The sequence below is a fragment of the Cydia strobilella genome, chromosome 20, assembly GCF_947568885.1.
Source record: "Cydia strobilella chromosome 20, ilCydStro3.1, whole genome shotgun sequence".
Lineage (NCBI taxonomy): Eukaryota > Metazoa > Arthropoda > Insecta > Lepidoptera > Tortricidae > Cydia > Cydia strobilella.
Genome location: NC_086060.1, coordinates 5,164,781 through 5,187,123, shown reverse-complemented (window position 1 = coordinate 5,187,123; position 22,343 = coordinate 5,164,781). Strand labels below are relative to the sequence as shown.

Below are 22,343 nucleotides of genomic sequence, written 5' to 3'. Positions count from 1 at the left end.
ATATTAATGTTATGGTTTTGATCTTATTGTGATACGCACTTGACATTAAGTTACGACACGACTCACAGTGCAGATGTTAATGATATGACGTCCAGCGGGCTTAGCACGGTAGCATTTTTATCGCCTGTGACCATGCCTGTCACGTTCTAACAAGTATGTAAGTGCGAAAGTGACAGGCACAGTGACAGGTGATAAAAATGCAACCATGCTGACGCTGCAGTGCATTCGCTCGCACCAATCTGCGTGAGCTATCGCCAAGTTCGTATCAAAACAAGATCATTCGTAACAAATTGTTAAATCAGAATCAGCCTCTGTGAATGACTGCGACCTAGTAAGTAGCGGATCAAACAACGCGTCGAAAGTATTCTGTAACAACTTAACAAAAAGTGATGTCTTCATTTGTAGAACAAGTAAGACTGTAAAATATATACCTACTTTTGAACGTATATTTTAGAGAATTATCAATATTTAGAAAAGTTATCCGGGATGTCAGATAATTTTGACGCGTTGTTTCATCCGCTACTATTGATGCCGACAGTACATAATCTCCTTCAAGTTTTTATACCTTTCTCAGTAAGTCTGCTATAACATACATTACCTGTTGGTATTTCAGAACAATACAAAAAACAATTGTAGAAAATAAACATTGTTTAAAGCAAGTACTTACTGAAAATAACCCCATAATTTCTTGCAAACGGCACTTACACCAACACTTGTAAATTACAACATCTAAGAGATTGTTTCTTGGAAAAAATATTGTAATGTGTTTTCGAGACCGGAGTCAATTACATTTATGAAATAGAAAGTCTCTTTGTCCTAAAGCTGCTTTTGTATTAATATTACTAAAATCTAAAAAATAAAACACCTTTGTAAAGTCGACGGCCCTCCTAATGGAAAGCGATCACCGCAGCTTATAGACGCTTGCAACAGAGTAGTCACAAAAGCGTTCATTCAACAATATACCTATTTATTGTTTTTTCATGTATTGCCATTTTGTTCATTAACAGTTATTGAAGGCAAGTTACATGCCTTCATCTCTGATAATAAATTGAATCAATTAAATTAGATGCGATCGAGTTGCGTTAATCAAACTGCCCTATTTTTTTGGGTTCCGTACCCAAAGGGTAAAAACGGGACCCTATTACTAAGACTTCGCTGTCTGTCTGTCTGTCCGTCTGTCTATCTGTCTGTCCGTCTGTCACCAGGCTGTATCTCATTAACCGTGATAGCTAGACAGTTGAAATTTTCACACATGATGTATTTCTGATGCCGCTATAACAACAAATAGTAGAAACAGAATAAAATAAATATTTAAGTGGGGTTATATAACAAACGTGATTGTTTTGCCGTTTTTATGCGTTATGGTACGGAATCCATCGTGCGCGAGTCCGACTCGCACTTCGCCGGTTTTTTCTCGCAGCGTATTATATTTTGTTTAAATAAAGTGACGAACAATCAATTTCCTCGTATTTTAACGTAAAATAACTTACTAAGCTAATTTTAAACACGGTTTCACTCACGTATTTTTAGTCACTTGCGCGATATGTTCGAATAGCCTAGGTCTCCATTTTCAGGCACTAACAGTGCATGAGTAACGTTGGCGATTGCCGCGCGGACAACACGCGAACGCGAAGCGAAGCGATGCGGCGCGGAATGAATCAATCCTTTGATACCTATGGAAGTGTCCTACGTGGGCGATCTCGTTGCGTACGCGAACGCCGTGGGCCCGCCGCGCCGCGCCGCGCCGCTTCGCTTCGCGTTCGCGAGTTTTTCGCGTCAGCGTAACAATCCCTCTGGTTTTGCGGGTGTCCATGGGCGACGGTAATTGCTTACCATCAGGCGTTTCGTGTGCTCGTTTGACTCCTATATAATTAAAAAAGTAAAATCCCTATTTTCCAATGTACCCTCGCCACTTTCAGATTAAATATATTTATATACATCGCTGACCCAAAACAACTAACCACATATATACTATATGAACTGAGAATTTGAATCAGATACTCGTCTGTAACTCTTTCCCCGCGAATGACGCAATTTGGCTGCAAAAGGTTTCGAAAATTGCTCGCTCCAAAGCGAAATATCCTAAATGAATTTCACGATGAATGAGTTCATAAACAGAAGCGCTTTTTTAAAGCACTCTTGACTAAGTAATATAAAATATTGTCATTTGGGATTCGATCGCCACTGAGCTTTTCTTCTTCTCGTGTCGATGGTTTCAAACTGTGCGGAACCAGAAGGTAGCGACATTTATCGCCCTGTTTGTCGCATCACGGAGGTCCTGCCACTGAGCGTAAGCAGGCAACATTGTCATGTCATGTCATTGTCATATTGTACCTAATAAAGTATTTACCGTAAACACCCGTTTGAGTATTTAATATTCAGAGACAAAATTACTTACAAACTTAGTATACCTATAAATAAAACAGAATTAAATAACCCGCCCGCCCGCGCGGGTTCGTACCTGGTGGGTTGTCCATCGCAATTCAACGTAGTAACGCGGCTAGTGTGATGGGCACCTTTGCGCCAGGGACAACTGGGGGGGGGGGGGGGGGGAATATTTGACTAGTCTTAAGTTGTTATTGAATTGTTTTTTTTTGTTAACCTGACATTTGAGTTAAATAAAATGAAATAACTAACCTATAATTAACTTAAAAATTATATACTATTTTTGTGCCTTTCAGTGCATTTCAATGGCCTGTCGAGTTCGAAAGCTTGGAGAAACCAGAAAGCCTGTTTGAACTTTCAATTTAGATTTCAAATTTTGACATCACTTACAGGGCATTGAACCAACGAGTGATGTCAAGGTGAGACTAAATTTTAAAGTCTGCCAGTAGGTATCGAAATAGTCACCGTTACACTATTTTAGGTTAGCTAGAAAAGATCCCTCAAATGGATAAGTTCGTCTTTGTCCTTGTTAATATATTTCTTCTATGTACTTGTTCCGTGCTTATTATCAGTTTTAATGATTTTACAAAGAAATTTTAGGTCTAGTTATAATAAGCCAGCGCAGCCAGCCTTCATCTGCTCGGGTGGCTCCCCGCGCCATCCAGTCCGTCCCCCACAGCCAGCCCGGGCGCGCCACTACATGCTCACAGGGCTTGCAACCATCTGGGGACACCCTCAGGAGCCTCGGCACTCTTAAAACTTCAGTACGGGTGCTTCGTCACATACCCCGGGGAGCGAGAAACCTGGCGGCGGAAAAACTATGCAACGTTATTAGTAAGTGCATTGAGACCAATGAAACTACCGATTGGTGTGCGCTACTTACTTTTGCATATTCGGCGCTAAGAGCACCCGACGTTGAGGCCCCGGGCAATCTCACGTCTAAAGTGAAGAATAACTTAGTTGCCACCGGATTTTCGTCTACTTCGCTTGAAAATGTAAGTGCCGCGGAAGTTTCCTCCCGTATGCCCTCTGTCCTAAAGACAATAGAATATAAAGTCTTCGAAGGTGATGTGAGGGGCGCCGCTCGCGTGTTAATATCAGATGACTCTATAGCACCTCCGGGTCCTGAGACTCTTGCCTCCCTACAGACAAAGCACCCGCCCCCGTCCCGCCCTTTAATTTTCCCCCGGGAGCCAGATAGGACTACTCAAGCCTTGACCGTTAACTTAGAGGAAGTAGTCCAAGCGCTTGGGACTTTTCATAATGGGTCAGCCGCGGGCTTGGACGGAATTCGACCAGCTCATTTAAAAGAGTTGACGTCGAGCTCGGCTGGCGACAACGGGCAAGGTTGCTTGAGTGTCTCGTTAAACTCTGTAATTTTTTACTCAGTGGACAACTAAACCCCGAAGTTTGCCCGTATTTGTATGGAGCCTCTCTGTGCGCGTTAACTAAAAAAGAGGGAGGCGTACGGCCAATTGCTGTGGGAAGCACCTTTCGGCGTTTAGTAGCAAAACTGGGGTGTCGTGCGGTAAGGGAACGAATGGCTGGGTATCTCCAGCCACATCAATTAGGCTTTGGCACACAAAGAGGGTGTGAAGCCGCTATCCATGCCACTCGCACATTTGTAGCTGACCCAGCAAACACAGACTGCGTTATCATCAAGTTAGATGTTAAAAATGCCTTCAATTCCGTGGAGAGAGACGTTCTTTTGAGCGAAATAGAACAACATTCACCGTCTCTATACCCTTTTCTGAACCAAGTTTATCATTCCCCGTCTAACCTATTCTACAACGACTCCTTGATCCTTTCCCAGGTGGGTGCGCAGCAGGGAGATCCACTCGGACCGCTCACCTTCAGCCTCGCTATCCATAAGATAATACCGTTTTTAAAGTCACCTCTTAACACATGGTATTTGGACGACGGGACATTGGGAGGAGAACCTGATGTTGTAAAGCAAGACTTGGATTTTCTTCTTCCACGTCTTAAGGAGATGGGTCTGGAGGTGAACGCGACCAAGTGTGATTTTTTCTGCTGCAGCCCCACTTTTTCTTCTTCTTTGTATTCTTTTCAGACTCTGCTTCCCGGTCTCAAAGAACTTTCACGCACCACTTTTTACCTTCTGGGCTGCCCAATATTCCCAGACGCCATCCCGGATGCAATAGAGGCCAGGAAACGGCTCCTTCTGCGCGCCCGGGAGCGCCTCAATAATATAGGTACCCACGTCGCCCTAGTTTTACTTAGAATGTGTTTTGCGGTTCCAAAAATAACGTACCTTTTAAGAACCACCCCGACGTGGTTGTGTCCTGATGAGGTGTCTTCTTTTGACGACACCTTAAAGGATACAACAGAAACAATCTTAAATGTGTCGCTTTCTGATGACCAGTGGACCCAAGCTTCTCTGCCTGTACGTCATGGTGGTCTGGGTTTACGGCGCGCGAGGGACGTAGGCCTGCCAGCCTTTCTAGCGTCAGCGCATGGGGTCGTTGACCTTGTCTCTAAAATGTTACATTCTCATGGAGACAGGGTTACGATTCCCTTTGTTAGCGATGCGTTGGCAATATGGTCAGATCGTTACCCAACTGTGTCCGTGCCTGAGGCTCCACAAGTGCAGAGAGCGTGGGATAACGCGGCTGCCAGAAACACACTTGCCCGTCTCTTGAGTGCTGCTACGGGTGTGGATTTGGCAAGACTCCGGTCGGTGTCAAAGGTAGAAGCGGGAGCGTGGTTACAGGCATTGCCTTCCCCTCACCTGGGAACACTCCTCGACAGTGACTCAATGCGTGTGGCTGTAGCTCTTCGCCTGGGCTGCGATGTTTGCATATCTCACAAATGCATCTGCGGCTCCACAGTGGAAGCTAATGGCCATCACGCATTGAGTTGCTGTCGCTGCTCAGGAAGATTTCCCAGACACCACGCGCTTAATGACATCGTCCGGAGAGCCCTAATATCCGCGAACATACCGTGTGTTCTGGAACCACCGGGTCTCTGTCGCACCGATGGCAAAAGGCCGGACGGTTTAACGTTGGTGCCATGGCAGAAGGGGAAGTGCCTACTGTGGGACGCCACGTGCGTCAGCACTTTCGCCGCGTCACATCTCAGCCGGACGGTGAAGACACCTGGCGCTGCGGCAGAGTCGGCAGCTTCAAGAAAGAGAACGAAATATTCCATCCTCGAGGCAAATTATTATTTTGTACCCCTCGCCTTCGAGACAACGGGGTGTTGGGGGTCTGACGCCATATCGTTAGGGAGGTGGGACATAGGATTAGGGAGAGGACCTCTGATGCTCGCGCGGGTTCGTACCTGGTGCAAAGGTTGGCCATCGCTATCCAACGTGGTAACGCGGCAAGTGTGATGGGCACCTTTGCACCCGGTAAAGCTCGCGGAGGTCTTTTTGAATAAAATATTTTAGTTAGTTTTGTAGTTTATTGTTTAATTCCATTTTTTTTTATATACACTGTAATGTCATGTAAATGTGTTTACAACTTAAATAAACTGCTTCAGTTATAATAAGGATTATCTCATATTTAAGATACTAGTAAAATGTTTTGCTAACTAGACATCTATTTCATAAACATTACGCATTCATACTGCTTGTTGACGGGTAGAACTGAATGGACCAATCAGCGGCACTGAAAACCAGCACCAACAAGTTTCTAACAATTTAATTCAAATGCAATTTGATTTACCTACCGGTACATTACGGTTATTTGTACTTGTACTCAGGCGGTCTTCAAATTGGATTTGCTATAAATATAGGATATTGGTGCCTCTACTGAAGACTTCTACCTACACGTCTATCCTTAGAGAGCTCAACGTGAAAACGAGACTCTCCACCAGCTGCTTGCGAAGGACCTTAGAGTTTTTCGGCCACATTGCCCGGAAAGACGGTTATAATCTCGAACAATTAATGGTTACTGGGGAGATCGAGAGATCGCAGTCCGATATGATGGTCCGACCAAATCCGCTCAACTCTCAACACCAAGCTACATTTCATTTCATTTATTTTTCATTCACAAGCAATATTTACATCGCATTGGAAATTATACATTAAAATACTTAGGCTAACACAAAAAAATATACACATACACAAGGAATAAACGTTAATTTGCTCAAATATAACAAAAATAATTTACTAATGAAAAATAATAATAATTACAATTATAAAATGTCAGTCTTAACTTGTACAACTACAACTAAAAAAAAAAATATGTCAATTACGCAATAATACTATTATTTATATGGTATATGTATGATTTGTATGAATAATTCTAATTTGAGTGTATATAATGTCAATTCAATAAATAATTTTAATTGGTAGGCTGACAAATTTTTTCCACTGAGTAAAAACACTTGCTTAGCAAAAAAGTCTTTAGCTTGGTTTTAAACATGATGCTCTCCTTGGCGCCAAAGACAGACATTAATGGAGGAGCATCATCAACGAGAAATTGATCTCCCAGCGGGGGAATCACGACCCTCAGCAATGAGAAATACGACGCGAGGAGGACTGTAGACTTGCGCAGCGTTGTCGCAATTGCACACTGCCGCCACATCCGGTTGCGGCGCCAGTGTGAATACTTTAACTTGCTGCATCTAGAGGTGAGTGATCTGTTGCATCCGTCGAGACCGGCCGTTATTGGTTCCATATTTTACGATACTTTACAGAATTTAAGTTGAATGAAACGATATTTCTGCACTTTCTGGTTGAAATATGAAATTGTAAAAGAAACTAATCCTATTGGATCACTATTTCTAGGTTAATTTTTAGGGTTCCGTACCCAAAAGGTAAAAACGGGATCCTATTACTAAGACTCCTCTGTCCGTCTGACCGTGTGTCCGTCTGTACGTCTGTCCGTCTGTCTGTCTGTCACCAGGCTGTATCTCATGAACCGTGATAGCTAGAGAGGTGAAATTTTCACAGATGATGTATTTCTGTTGCCGCTATACCAACAAATACTAAAAAGTACGAAACCCTCGGTGGACGAGTCCACTCGCACGTGTCCAGTTTTTTTTAATCATTAGATGTTGAGGGTAACATTGACGTGACTGGCATTCGATTGACCAATGACAAGCAGACTTTTTATTGGTTTTTCCAGTTCAGACTTGTCAGACAGAATCCAGATTTCATATCTACTTAAGACCACTTGCACCATCCAGGGTTAACCACTAACTCGGAGTTAACTGTTAAGAGTCCGCAGCAAGCTCGGCCGAATTTCACCTTCCCAAACAAACGGACTATCATTCTAATTTTAAAACTACGTGTTGGATTGTAATGAAACTTTGTACATACAATGACATGAGGTATATTTATGCCGGTAATTAGTTTATATAGCTCCAGATTATAAAACAAACAAAATAGAGCAAAAACAAGTTTTGTATGAAAAACTTAAATTATCTGCATTTTTTTAACTATGGTATCTGAAGCTACTAATTACATGCGTAACTAGTAATACCTTATTCTATTGTAAGTACAAAGTTTCAGAGCAATCTAGCTAGTCGTTTTAAAATGAGAGCGTAACTACGTTTCGATGGAGAACCGAGCTTGCTGCGGACTCTTAACACAGGGTTAAATTAAATTGTACTGCTAACTCCGGGTTTAACCGGTTAGTGGCTAACCCTGGATGGCGCAAGTGACCCTTGTTTAAGTGTCTTAAAGCAACAAATAAAGTAAAATTTGTATTTGTTCATATAAGTATTAGAGTTTACGTAACTACCAAAAGACTGTTTACGTAAGGAAAGAGTTCGGGTATCCTTCGACACGTCGTAAACATTTCTCTAACGCTTTAATAATGGGACGGCTCCCATTCACAACCAGTGATGTGCGTTGCACTATTCCTAATAATGGGTGTTCTGAAATCATTTTGACATATCGTTATTAGCGTCATGTTCAGCCGCCATCAGATAAATCCGAGCGGCCAATGTGCTGAACACGCCTCTATTGTCAAGGCGTTAGAGTGCGTGTTCAGATATTTTTGAGCACCTCGGCCGCTCCAATATGGAGAAGTACACGGTCATATGAAACAGCCCCACAACGCATGATAGACGTAACCATAACGTTGACAATTTTTTTACTGCAGCATATTGTTGATAATTTTAACAGACGTTTGCGTTTATGTATCAAGCTAAAGGTTATATTTTGAAGATAATACGTTTTGTTTTAGTCAAATGAATTTATTACGAGATAATGGTAAGAATATTTTTTTGTTAGTACATACATGGATTAATTATTGCCAAGCAAGGCTCGATATTGTGATAATTTTAGGTTATTCAATATTTTAGTGAGATTTGAACATGTCCACAAAAAAACTTTAGGAAATGGGGAAAATTTTACCGAAAACGTGAAGTTTTGTCCCTTAATTGTGGGGAATATCCCAAGGAAGGGTACATCACTATTGGCGACATCGCCTACCTAATTGGACCCCCCGTACGTGCAACTCCTTTACGACCACTTTACATATCGAGTGGCATCGATTGACGATTATGCTGGATAGCTTTCAAGGGTTATTGACGAATGCAGATGACGGTAGGGTAAACCCACCAGTGAATGAACACCCCCCAGTAAATGAACAAATTCACGTTTTTTGTCTAAAATAATAAATATAGCAATTTCTACCACTTATCGTATTTTTTTTTCTTATAAACAACTTTATTTCCTATGCAATGGCAACCCGTGATAAATTTATTATCAACCAGTTTGAATGTGACTGGCGTTTGAAGTTTACGTGTTTCTGGTTATGAAATTTTGTATGGAAAAATTAGATCCCAGATAAAAACAGTGTACGTTTGGAGCAACATATGAAGTGCTTATTTAATGTTTACCTCTACAAAGTTTAGTTATTTGGATAGATTAGTCTATAAATATATATATATACACTTTGTGGGTGTATTATGCGATTAAGTCTTTTTTTTTTAGTTCCATTACTGGCTTATCAAATGTTCTGAAACCAGTAAATGAACGGGGTGTTCATTCAATGGTGTCTACTAGATTTCATTTATTTTGTAAATTTATATGTAAACGAAATGGTATTGAGTTTGTTTTTTGTGATTCTGCATAGAAAACGATTCTGATTCATTCAGCCAGTATTGGAACAAACCAAATTTCTAGATTTTTAGGGTTCCGTACCTCAAAAGGAAAAAAACGGAACCCTTATAGGATCACTCGTGCGTCTGTCTGTCTGTCTGTCTGTCTGTCCATCTGTCCGTCTGTCACAGCCTATTTTCTCCGAAACTACTGGACCAATTAAGTTGAAATTTGGTATACATATGTAAATTTGTGACCCAAACACGGACATATAACGAAAACAAATGAATTTTAAACATGGAGGCCACTTTTGGGGGGTAAATGAGAAAATTAAAAAATAAAGTTTTTCAAACTATATCGTGTTACATATCATATGAAAGAGCTCATTATGAGAATCTCAGATACATTTTTTTTATAATTTTAGGATAACCGATTTAGAAGTTATTCAAGAAAATAGACAAAAAAATATCATTCCCTTCCCTTTATCTCCGAAACTACTGGGTCTAAAATGTTGAAAAAAATACACAAAATAGAACTTTATCTATAGATTACAGGAAAACCTATTAGAAATGTGCAGTCAAGCGTGAGTCGGACTTAATTATTTAGTTTTTGTCCAACCCCTACGGGTTTATTAAAGACATTTCAAGCACGTTTCACATAAAAAATACATTGTTTAAATTGTGTAATGTACGGAACCCTTGGAACGCGAGTCCGACTCACACTTGGCCGGTTTTTTCCAGTTCAGACTTGTCAGAAGAATCCAGATTTCATATCTACTTAGGGCCACTTGCACCATCCAGGGTTAGCCACTAACTCGGAGTTAACTGTTAAGAGTCCGCAGCAAGCTCGGCCGAATTTCACCTTCCCAAACAAACGGACAATCATTCTAATTTTAAAACTACGTTTTGGATTGTAATGAAACTTTGCACATACAATGACATGAGGTATATTTATGCCGGTAATTAGTTTATATAGCTCCAGCTTATAAAACAAACAAAATAGAGCAAAAACAAGTTTTGTATGAAAAACTTAAATTCGCTGCATTTTTTTAACTATGGTATCTGAAGCTACTAATTACATGCGTAACTAGATATACCTTATTTTATTCTTATTACTATAATTACTTAGTTTTTGATCTGACCCCTACGGGTTTTTTAAAGACATTTCACTTACGTAACTCACGTTTCACATAAAAAATACATTGTTTAAATTGTGTAATGTAATGTACGGAATCCTTGGAACGCGAGTCCGACTCGCACTTGGCCGGTTTTTCATAGTCCATTTACTAGATTTTTTATGCCTATGTATGAACAGTACAAAATTTGGCTTCTACTAATTCTATGTATGAACAATGTAAGCACGAACAACGGAATGAAAAGTCTATTATTTTAAGCATTATTTGCTGAGCCTGACCTTTTTTCATCAAAATATGCACGTTATTTCTTGTTTTAAATATTGATTCTCTTTTTCTTATTAATATGTAACAGATTTCTGTGTTATTGGTGAATAACCATGATTTTATTACATTCTTATATATTTAATATCAAATAGAGGGGATAAAAAGATATGAACGCTTTCGCTATACCTACTAGAATAGAGCTGGAAACGGGTTTTGTGTTAAAAATGTCTTTTTAATGCTGATTAAAAAGATCGAAATTATGTTCATTCACTGGATTTTGCGGTGTTCATTCACTAGTTTTCATGTTCATTCATTAGGTTATTGGGTACTTTTTGATAAATAATGTTATAACTCAAAAACTATGAAAGTAATAAAAAATCGCAGAAATTACTTTCTTAATTATTAAATGAGGATTGATTAAATTTCAATTAATTATTCAAATTATTAATGAATGCTGAGAAATGATTTTTCAAACTTGGATAATTGCTTCAGTGTTTATTCACTGGAGGTCTTACCCTATAAGAAGCTGATTTTAAAATAGGAGCGGTATATAGATATTAACAATATGAACTCAATTTCTCAGAAATCAGACTTAAAAATTAATATTAACAAAACAAAGATCTTAACAGCATCAAAATTATATGAAAGAAATAGACCAATTAAACTAAATGACACTAATTTGGAACAAGTCGATAGCTTCAAATATATCTAGAAGGGGGAAGGGGGGTTTGTGGGTGAAGGGTGCTTCACCGACAAGAGCAAAGATCTTAAATAAGAAGGAAATATTTAGATTTTACAATTCATGAATTTTGTCATAAAGTCAAAGTTTTGTCTTAAGGGACCAGCCTGCGCCCTCTGCGAGCTCTACATAGAGAGGAGTATGTTTCAAGTCTGTACATTCACGACATAAAGTTAACCGAGAAAATTGATAGCTATAGTAGTTACTACCTTTTTTATGGAGACTATTCTTTATCAACATAGCAAGGTCTCAAATTTTAATTAAACTGGAGCCATTGCTCGATCCAATCTACCCGCGACAAATAGAAAAATATTACTCGCGAGCTAACGGTCTCATTTAGATGGTTGTAAGGCTGTTACATTCCTCAGGTTAACCAATATAAATGCAGGACTGGTTGTACTATTTTAACCAAGCATTCGCAAACCAGTGTATGAAACCCTCTAGCTCCGTAATATAACTATGTGTTCGGAGATCGCAGTGAGACTGGTTTGGACGCTTGCGCTTTCTAAAATGGGGACTGACTTAGAAATATTAACTCTTTTAGATCCTTGATAGATAAGTTTCGAAGCAAAAAGGTAGGGTCTCTGTTTTATTCGTCTGTGTTATTAATTAAAGAATGCAGGTACTTAATACAAAGGCTACAATACCGAAGTTTATTGGTTTAACGAGTTAAAGGGGCAGTAGGTACCTACTAAATATTTACGAGTCAAATTAGGAACCCGGCACTAAAAGGTTTTTATGGCTAATTTGTTATTTCAAATTAATCTAAATAATTTTGTTTAGTGTACAATTGTTTATAAAGTAACACTTTCTAGGTTAGATTTTTAAATATTTACGTCAATTTTATGTCACGTGTGGCAAAAAGGAAAGCTTTTTCACACCACTTATTCTTAGTTTATTTCCTAATATACTAATACTGTAATAGGAAATTTTATACGACACGACTTTTTTCTATAAAGGAAGTTAGGAGAAGCCGAGGCATTGCTATAATGGCTCCTCTACACGATGGCCCAGCGCTGGACCAGCCAGATGGCCATACGATGGTTGAGAGCACGCACTATGGAATGGGCCACGGCCACGTGTAGATGCATACGCACCATCGCTGGCCCACTACCTTTGATGTGCGGACGAAAAACCGACACATATTTTTTTTCACTTATGTCGTAGTAATGGATATGGTTGGCGAGACTGCGTGTAATTACTACCAAAATTGTAAATGTCCATTTGTCCCTCTGACACTCAAATTAAAAAAGAAAAAGAAAAATGGCGTAATCCGAGTTTAGCTTTATTTGCGTTCGCCACTTCACTTCAAAGCGAGTCAATATTGGCTCGGCGGGTGACGATGAATGACTAATATCGTCCGATCGGCGAATATACGGTGTAACTGGGCCTTCACCTAATTCATAAATTTTCTGGTTTAATGCCATTATATTTATATTTCCATTTCTAATCGCATTTTGTGGTGTATGTACACTGTGGCTGGTCTATACCAGACATGGCGTCCGTGTGTCTTATTAATAAAATAAACTACATTAATTATTTTGTGTTTCAATAATTAAGAGACATCACATTGGCGACGAGGATGGACAATTTATTTTGTACAATCAAGTCAACAGGGCAATGGAGAGAGCTATGCTCGGGGTTTCTCTGCGTGATAGAATCAGAAATGACGATATCCGCAGTAGAACTAGGGTCACCGACATATCTCGCAGAATTGCAAACCTTAAGTGGCAGTGGGCGGGGCACATTGCTCGCAGAACTGATGGCTGGTGGGGCCGGAAGGTTCTGGAGTGGCGTCCGCGCACCGGAAGACGAACTGCCGGTAGGCCTCCAACGAGATGGAGCGACGACCTGGTGAAGGTCGCGGGAATTCGGTGGATGCGAGCGGCACAGGATCGGTCGGAGTGGCGAGCCTTGGGGGAGGCCTATGTCCAGCAGTGGACGTCTATCGGCTGACATGATGATGATGAATCAAGTCATAAGAATAATTTGCTTCACCCAACCGATTTGAAGTACAGTCAAGAAATTATCTAAATATCGACACTGATAAAATGCCGAAAATATGTACACACGACCTTACTGTTTAGGCAAAAATGTATACATATTTCTGGCGCTTCGTCCTTGTCGATATTTAGTACCTTGACTGTATAGTCCGTCCATTTTTCTAAGATCAAGTACGCCATAGTAAATGTATGGCGAACTTGATCTTAGAAATCGGACAGGCCATAGATGATGGGTGAATCAACTTTATCTTGTCATGCGTTGCCATGGTTACGGTCGCCTGGGTCACTTTTAAAACCACAAACATTTTTATTGACAATTATAAACCCTTAAATCCTTACCATAATTGGTCATGTACCTTGCATATTAGTAGAATAGTAGTAGGTAGTATATAAAAAAACAAATAGGAACTAACTATATATACATATATAACATATAGTATGTTAATTATTCAAATTAGTTACACAGCATTACAGTATTATTACCAAGGCACTGTGAAATACAAAACAAATAAAAATACAAATACAAAGATACAATACCCTACGAGAAAACACAAAAAATTAAGTATTAAAGATTTGGGCGACGATATAACAGCGTAACATATAACATATATGACATTTAGATTTGTAGTTAACAATATTATAAATGCTAAGTGCGACAATAGGCACAATATTATTAGGTGGGATATTAAATATCTTCGAAAAAACAATGCTTTTGTTGTCGCCTGGCTAACGAGACAGAATAACAACAATGAAAAGTTTATCCACCCACATACTATAAAATAGTAGTTGCAAGTCTGCAATAAAGACTCATAAATACATTATTTGTCAGTTAGAAACGACACACGTGATTGAAACGAACTACAGCAGAACGCAATACAGCGCTAGAGCCAATATCAGACATCCGTCACAGTCACAGTAGTATTCAGAGATTCTGAATCAGAATTACTTAGAGGGGGCCACTGACTATCATTCCGCCGGACGATATCGGCCTGTCAGTTAGAACAAAAATTTGACAGTTCCGAACAACTGACAGGCCGATATCGTCCGGCGAACTGATAATCAGTGGGCCCCTTAAGCGGCATTCAAAATTTGAAAATCTGATTTCACATTTTACTCGTAACAATACTTAATAAGTATTTTCATAGAGTAAGCCCAAGATAGGTTGCTGAGCGATCTTGATATTGTGCAATTGTTATTTTAAACGTCAAACTTCTATGAAATTATGACTTAAGTCTGTGCTGTCAAAATCGTTGCAGTTATCTTGGTCTAACTCTAAATGAGAACGAAATTCACGGACTATATTTATAGACTTACACTTAGTTCGAATCAGTGAAGCGGACATTAATTTAAATATACTTCATGAATTCTATAGTTTTACTCTTACTTACTTCAAAATTTATAGATTGTTGAATTTCTTACCTGCTCTCATTTGGGTTAGGTACATTGTTCTGAATACAGGTTGAAAATTCGAGTACTTAGATAAATAAAAAATTTAGATATTTTAGCATATAAAACAAAACTTTTCAGAGAGCAAAAGAAAATTTCCACAGAAAGTGAGATCGATATCGGCCTGTCAGTTGTTCGGAACTGTCAAATTATCGTACTGACAGGCCGATATCGTCCGGCGTACTGGTAATCAGTGGGCCCCTTAAAGGTGTTGACGGCCTTGTGAATGGAGGTAATCCAATATTTGCCTGGCTCAGTTTCATATTAGGTCTATCCTTGTAGGTTGTATGCCGAGAGCAGGGGCCCATTTCTCGAACCATATTAGGCTAATACTATTAGTGTGTTGTCATGGAAACCAATACGATTTGACAGTTTGTGGACTAATAATAATGCCGTTTGAGAAATGGGCCCCAGATGTCGGAAAACTTTTAAGAAAAAATCAAATAATAGAAATCACTAGTTTCAAGCATCTCCAAGTGCCGCAAATATGCCGCCTATGTTTTCAGGAGTCTAGAAATTTTTAAGTGTTTTTATTTTATTTTGAAGTTTTTCTAAGAGCCACAATACCTTTAAATTAAATATTCATTTATTTCAGGCCTGGGCCCCATAAAAATGTTGTACCTGTAAATAGTCGTATGCGGCTCGCGAGCTATGGTTGGTATTGCCGACCCTTGACCTTGAGAGAGTCAAAATCATAATAAGTATCCTCTCACTAGCTCGGAAAGCCGTCTTTTAGCCTTTAAAACAAGCGGGGAAAAACGCATTTTATCCACTAGTGGGGAAAGTAATTTGACCTTGAATGGAGCATGTTTAAGTAGCTTGACAACAAAACGTAAAACGCTCATAATAATGGTTCGTTCGCTATTAATTATCATTAAATAAATGGTTTGAGAATCTAATAAAAATACCGAATTTAGCTTTATTTACCTTAAAATTCCATAAGAAACGTTAGATTTTTTATAATGATGTTAAATATAATTCTGAACGCACAAGTTGAGTCGATGCAATTTCAAAACGCATCGTTGACATTTCATACGTCAGAACAAAAATGTCAACATTGTCAACAAATTTTTTACTTAAAAGCACTTCTCACCGACTCACGTAAAAATCAGAATTTCCAGTGTTTTCTGTTATAATATCGTACAAAAATAAGTGATTCCAGTGATGAAGATGATCTAACGCCTTTGGATGTTGCACTTTCCTCGCTATAGTGAGGGGAAAAGTTTTGTGTTACACACGGGTGCAAATGTATTTTACTTCTTGTGTGTTGAAACACTCGCGGGTAAAATACAACTTTGCACCCTTGTGTAACAAATAACTATATTTTGTCAGGACTCCAATACCATTTAACGATATCTATTCGGGCATGAACATTCCTGCCAAAAAAGAAGTATAAATATAAATAAACATATTATGAAACTATTGTATTTTTGGAAACCACAGACATAAACCTACACAATGACATGTTAAACGTGTGTTAAACTTATAACGCCCATCTTTTTGCATCAGGGTTAAAAATGGCGGTAATTAACAGCACCACACACATACATTTTTCGGACGGAATCCGTCCGTTCAGCGGTTGAATATTTATCGAGATATTGAACAACAAATCCGCCCCTTGTTGTTGTTGTTGTTTCTGGTAGGTATAAGCAGTAGCTTGTTTTAATACTTACCAGAAACAATTTAACGTTGATTATTAACAACCATATTTTTATTGTACCTATTCGTTACATAAACGTATTTATTTTCAGGAGTAGTATACTCAACATAATTTCATAAGAACTTTAATTTAATTTAGACTACCTATATAGTTCTAATATGTAGACTAAGTTTACCTGAGTTTACGGTAGGTAGATAATTTTAGTTTATTTAGTACCCAAACCAAATAAATTACATAAATAGTTTACACGAAAGAAAAGATCCCTAAAAATGTATGCCTGGTCCGACCGTCGCTATGGGGCATCGTTTTGGCTATCAAGATTACCAAACGAATACTAAGAGGTATAACATGACTTGAAGAGGTTTCTTTACAGATTTTACCGGGTTCGATTCCCGGCAGGACGTACGAGAGTATTTGGATATTTCTTACCTCCAAAAAAACCCTTATTTGGATGCAAAACTTCCTGTAGAAATAAAATCGCAACACGACCTATTCCAAAACTCTCAGATATCACCAGTGAATTTCTATTTGAACAACGTTTTTCAGTAATCGAATTTAAACTGTTGTGAGACATAACTAACATAAAATAATTTCACGGTTTAGACTCGCGGTACGCGATACACGGCCGTCGTGAACGCTGCTCGCACTGTTAGTGCTTGAGAAAGGAGACCTAGGCTCTCCGAAACATGTCGCGCGAGTGACTAAAAAAAAAACAAGTGTCTAAACCGTGAAATTATTTAATGTTTTTCAGCCTATGTTTGGATTAGTATGCAGGGTTTAGTTTCTAAAATCTAGCGTCTAGCGTCTAAATTTCCGCATCCTTATGTAAATAGCGGTCTCGTCAAAAGGACGGACAAACGATCCGATAGTTAACGAGGAAAATTGCGAAATAAAACCCTGCAACCTTTTTTGCTTGCTTGTAAAGAACTGTCTTAAAACACCTCTAATCTAAAATGTAGTAGTGAAAATGTAGCATTCAAATTGGAATCTAAACCCGTTGTGATAGAGTTTAAATTGGTATTACCTTGATGGTAATAAGTTCTTTTGTCAGTAAGCAGTTTGGGACGTGTGATTTTCAGTTGCGCATGATGAAACTAGGCAGAAATATTACGATCGGTTCATGTTGCCAATACAGAGCGTTTTTTTTTCTCAACGTTTGGCTTTATTTTTGCGAGATGAGATCAAACCTTGCCAAGACAAATGCATTTCAGATTTATCAAAAAAATGGAATGGAGACTATTTTAGCCCTCTGGGCGGCTAGAGGTTGTTGAACGACTTTTATGAGACCAACAGCAATAGAAAAAAAAAGTTTTCAAATAAACTTCGATTAAAGAGTACCTAGAGTTAGGCCAAGAAAAGTCTGCAACGATTTAGATAGCATACGCAGTGCAAGCATTACAAGCATATACGCGCGTAAGCATTTGTACGTCATCATTTCATAGAAGTTTGACGTTTAAAATAACACATGCACTATGGACGGTATAGAAAGGACGACAATCTCTTATGGCAGAATTATTGCAAAAGTGACCAGCTTTCAGCTGTAAATAGGTGGCGCTAGGTAGGCTCTGGGACATGAGTATGACATGTACCATAGACGGCAACAAATAACCCGACCAAATTACGTAGGTTGTGTTTGGTATTATTTCGGTGTATGGTGGCGCCGCCTAATTACTGTTTTTTTATCGACACTTTTCATACATAGAGATTTTGCTCCTTTATAACATATCAATATCTTTATCTTTATCCTTGTCTCCATGATATATGCACTGCGTGTGCTGTCAAAATCGTTACACTTATCTTGGTCTAACTCTACCTGCCCGCGCAGCATGGTTCCCCTATCACTAAGTCCGTCACTTTCGCACTCACATACTTGTTAGAACGTGACAGGCATGGTGATAAGCGTGTGATAAGCGTACCGTGCTACGACCCCTGTTTACTTTTGATCTTCTTTATTTAAAAAAATTTTAGTGTTCGGGTAACGATGATGGTGACAATGTTTCTGTTGTTATTTTGGCTATTTAGCCGCCCTGGATTTCTTCGCTTATGGCCATCAGGTCAATTATTTGCCCTCATATTGCGTTTCAGAATCCCCATTCTCTCTTCCCTCGTTCAACCACGGATTTTAATGACTACTCAAATCATTTTTGGTTTTCTAGATTCCCGTTTGTTTTTTAGATTATAAATTTTATAAGCTCAAAATTAGTGGTAATTTTTTTCCTTCATAATTAAATCTGAATTTATAACTATAATATTAAAATAACTATGCACTGACTTATAGAGTGTCGTTTATATATTATTGTACGTTATAACTGATAAGTGATAACCATACCGTGGTTATTTGAGCAATAACCTATAGAGAGACACTTGCGTCTTTTGAGCGTAGGCGTATAGTCAGCGCTATGGAAAATGGCGTCGCTGCGCAGTTGCGCCAACGTTGCGATGAGCAGCAGCCATAGTTTGGTTAGACGCAGACGTTCGGGGGACGTTAGTGTGGAGTGGCCCTTAAATACAGGGACGGAAAAGTCTAGCAATAGTTACAAAGTTTCAATTGCAAACTGTCTGGATTGCGTTCAATTAAGTAGACGCAGTAAACTTTACTGCCATTTTAAACTAGACATTGTGGCGTACGAGTGAAACTTATATTTACTTAGACAAGTATGTAGTTTCAATTTATTTTGTTTAGGTTTCGTGTAAAAAGACGAAAAACAGCCTATCTGGGTCACATATACAGAAATAAGAAATACGACTTATTACAAACAATTATCGAGGGAAAATTTGAGGGAAGAAGAGGGAGAGGTAGACCTAGATATAAATGGATAGATAACATTAAGGACTGGACACTTACAAAAGACGCAGCCACTCTCAAGAAATTAGCAAAGACCAGGAAGTTGAATGCCATGCTGACCGCCGACGCCCATTAGATGGGCATGGCACCAAAAGAAGAAGAAGAAGGTTTCGTGTGATGTGACTAAAATTAATCTGAAAGAAATAATCTTACTAGCAAGCAAAGTTAATACGCTTAATACGAAAAGAACAAAAGATATATTTTTGTTTCTGATACTATACGAGTCAATGAATATCGTGCTGTCAATATGATAGGGTAGTTTGGGTGGGGAGGAGGGATCCGAGAGATACTTATGTCTAGTTTCAAAATAAGTTTCGATATCGGATCGGACAATGTGAAAACGCTTTAAGTGGCCAATTACTATGGAAAAACCAATAAATATATAGTCACCCTATATCAGTGAACAAATGCAAACAAAATGATGATGAATAGATATATTAGCTAAAAAATACAGTTAAAACAACAATAACGAAAACAAGGAGAGAGCTTTTGACGGCGCTCGCGCCGCCGGCGTATGGGTCAGGATTATAGGCGTAGTCAATTGTCCGACTACGTATAATTTCTCTGTAGACGAACGCTGACTTCCTGGGCGTCCTGGTCCGCTCAGGATCTTCCCAATCCACCTCGTACAGGCCGAAGCGTTGGCTGTCAGACAAATATACAAAAAAAAACTTTTAATCGTCTGAGAATTATTGTTACTAGGGAAATGCAATTGATGACAAATCGACCTTCTGATTATAATATGAGATATGATTATGTATATAAAATAATCTTTTTATGTTATCACTACAATTTTGTTATTTACGTCCCTACTAAACGTAAAGATATGTATTATAGTTACGCATTACCTGTAATTAATATCTGTTTGAGAAGTAATGTTAAAATAATGAGAAACAAGAAAGTAATTCTATGTAAATACTTACGTATAACCGTAAGACCATTCATAATTGTCCATTAAGCTCCAAGCAAAGTATCCTTGGACGTTGCAGCCTGAAAATTAAATGTCTAGTAATTTCTCATTCGTTATGTAGGCTGGAGCCGTTTTTCCGTCATCACAGAACAATGAATACCCGTTATTATTCATAACGGCGGGACTTAATCCCGAAAAATAAGTTTTAAATTTACTTCCGACGTTTCAAGGACGGCGTTGTCCCCGTGGACGTTAATGTACAATCAAGGGCGTAAATATATATACATTCCCAAAGTTTCAAAAATATCTGTACGCTCTTACACTTTAGACAATAAAGTCGTGTTCAGATATTTTTGAGCCATTTGTCTGGATTGATATTTTTGCCTTCGACTGTACGTCGGAGGTAAATTTAAAACTTATTTTACGTGATTATATCGTTGTGAATAATAATGAGTAAAAATCGTGAAAGTTAAAAATCAGTGTAATGAATACCCGCGTTCAATTTCATCATCATCATCATCATCATCATCCTCCTAGCGTTTGTCCCGTACTGTGACGGGTACGCTTTCCTACTTTTTTGTCTTCCACTTCGCTCTATCCTGGACATCGGTTTCCGCTAGCACACAGGCGTTTTAATTGGCGATGACATTACGCCACCGCTGCCTTGGTTTGCCCCTCCTGTTGTTGAATACCCGTGTTCAATTTGTTTAGGAGAATTACTTTTTCAAATCTGGATCAGCTATGACATGCTACATCCTATGTCTAACAACGTAATTTTCACATTTTAATGATAAATACCAATCGCAACAAATTAATTATATCTGCCTAAGTTCATGCACATACATGCATGATACCAATAAACATTATATCAAACCGCTCCTAAAATCTTGTAGTTACGGTGACAGCATCAGTGCTTGACCAGTAATAGTCACTTCGTTAAATTAAGAATAGGGTTCATCTTTGGGTCGTATTCTATTACTGATACCGTCATCGTCACCTGAATATTTAATTTAATATCATCAATACAAAAGAGTCATTTATCACAATTCCTCGCTGGTACTCTGGGGGCACAACCAAGATGCCCATCCTTTGCACCGTAGCGAAAGAAACGTTAATCTTTCTCTGTCGCACTTAATAGAGGAAAGATAGAGAGACATAACCGTTTCTTTCACTACTGCGCAAACGATCGGCATCTTGGCTAGGCCTTCTGATGTATTTACCTTCAGCCAACGCATCAAGCACCGCACTAAGATAGCTTCTATAATAGGATACTCTAGTGTGGTCGTTCAGGCCAGCAATAGTTGATACTCCGTTCTCTGTTACATATACCAGGGGGTTGTCGTACGTGTCCTTTATGTGGGCCAGGAGGTAGTGCAAACCAGGTCCATACTCCTTAAATGTTAAATATTCCATTAGATGTTATAACTGAACTATTCTGCCATCAACAACTTTAATTCCTATCGTATGTAGATCTGACATAGGAATTTAGTTACCTACAAGATAGTGGATATTGCGAGGTGCTATGCAAATCTCTAAATAAAGCCACTTTAAACTTAGACATAGACATTTATTCATAATATTTTAAATATTACATGTCAATCATTATTCAGTTCGTATATAACATTAAAATTTAATAAAATATAAGGATTAAATTATTCAATTAACACATTATTAAATTCCATTAAGGTCTTAGGTAGTAGCATACATTTTAAATAAATTCATAAGTATCTGAGTCACAAGCCTACTTTTACAAAAGATCGAAGATCATCTCTAGGTAACAGTACTTAGGTAGTTTTATATTTTTTTAAATTACAGTTATCGATAGTGTTGTCATCATGACTACTAAGTTTTTGCTTGCTTGCACATACAAATAATCATTTATTTATTTATTTATTTAATCTTTATTGCACAAAAGAAAACCTTACAGTACAAAAGGCG

At 38.6% G+C, this 22,343-nt stretch overlaps 2 protein-coding genes across 2 annotated transcripts in view; one reads left to right on the top strand and one right to left on the bottom strand.

The window, feature by feature from the left end:
• Positions 1 to 22,343, top strand: part of LOC134750566 (soluble guanylate cyclase 88E) — a 131,811-nt gene that overhangs the window by 27,180 nt on the left and 82,288 nt on the right. The gene's annotated exons all lie outside the window — the stretch shown is intronic.
• The window catches only part of LOC134750775 (myrosinase 1-like), a 190,423-nt gene continuing 188,012 nt past the window's right edge, over positions 19,933 to 22,343 (bottom strand). The window contains exons 6-8 of the mRNA XM_063686017.1: positions 21,626 to 21,797; positions 20,419 to 20,485; positions 19,933 to 20,140 (exon numbers count right to left, since the gene is read on the bottom strand). Of these exons, the coding sequence (XP_063542087.1) occupies positions 19,933 to 20,140; positions 20,419 to 20,485; positions 21,626 to 21,797 (447 nt within the window). The remainder of the gene's footprint in view (positions 20,141 to 20,418; positions 20,486 to 21,625; positions 21,798 to 22,343) is intronic.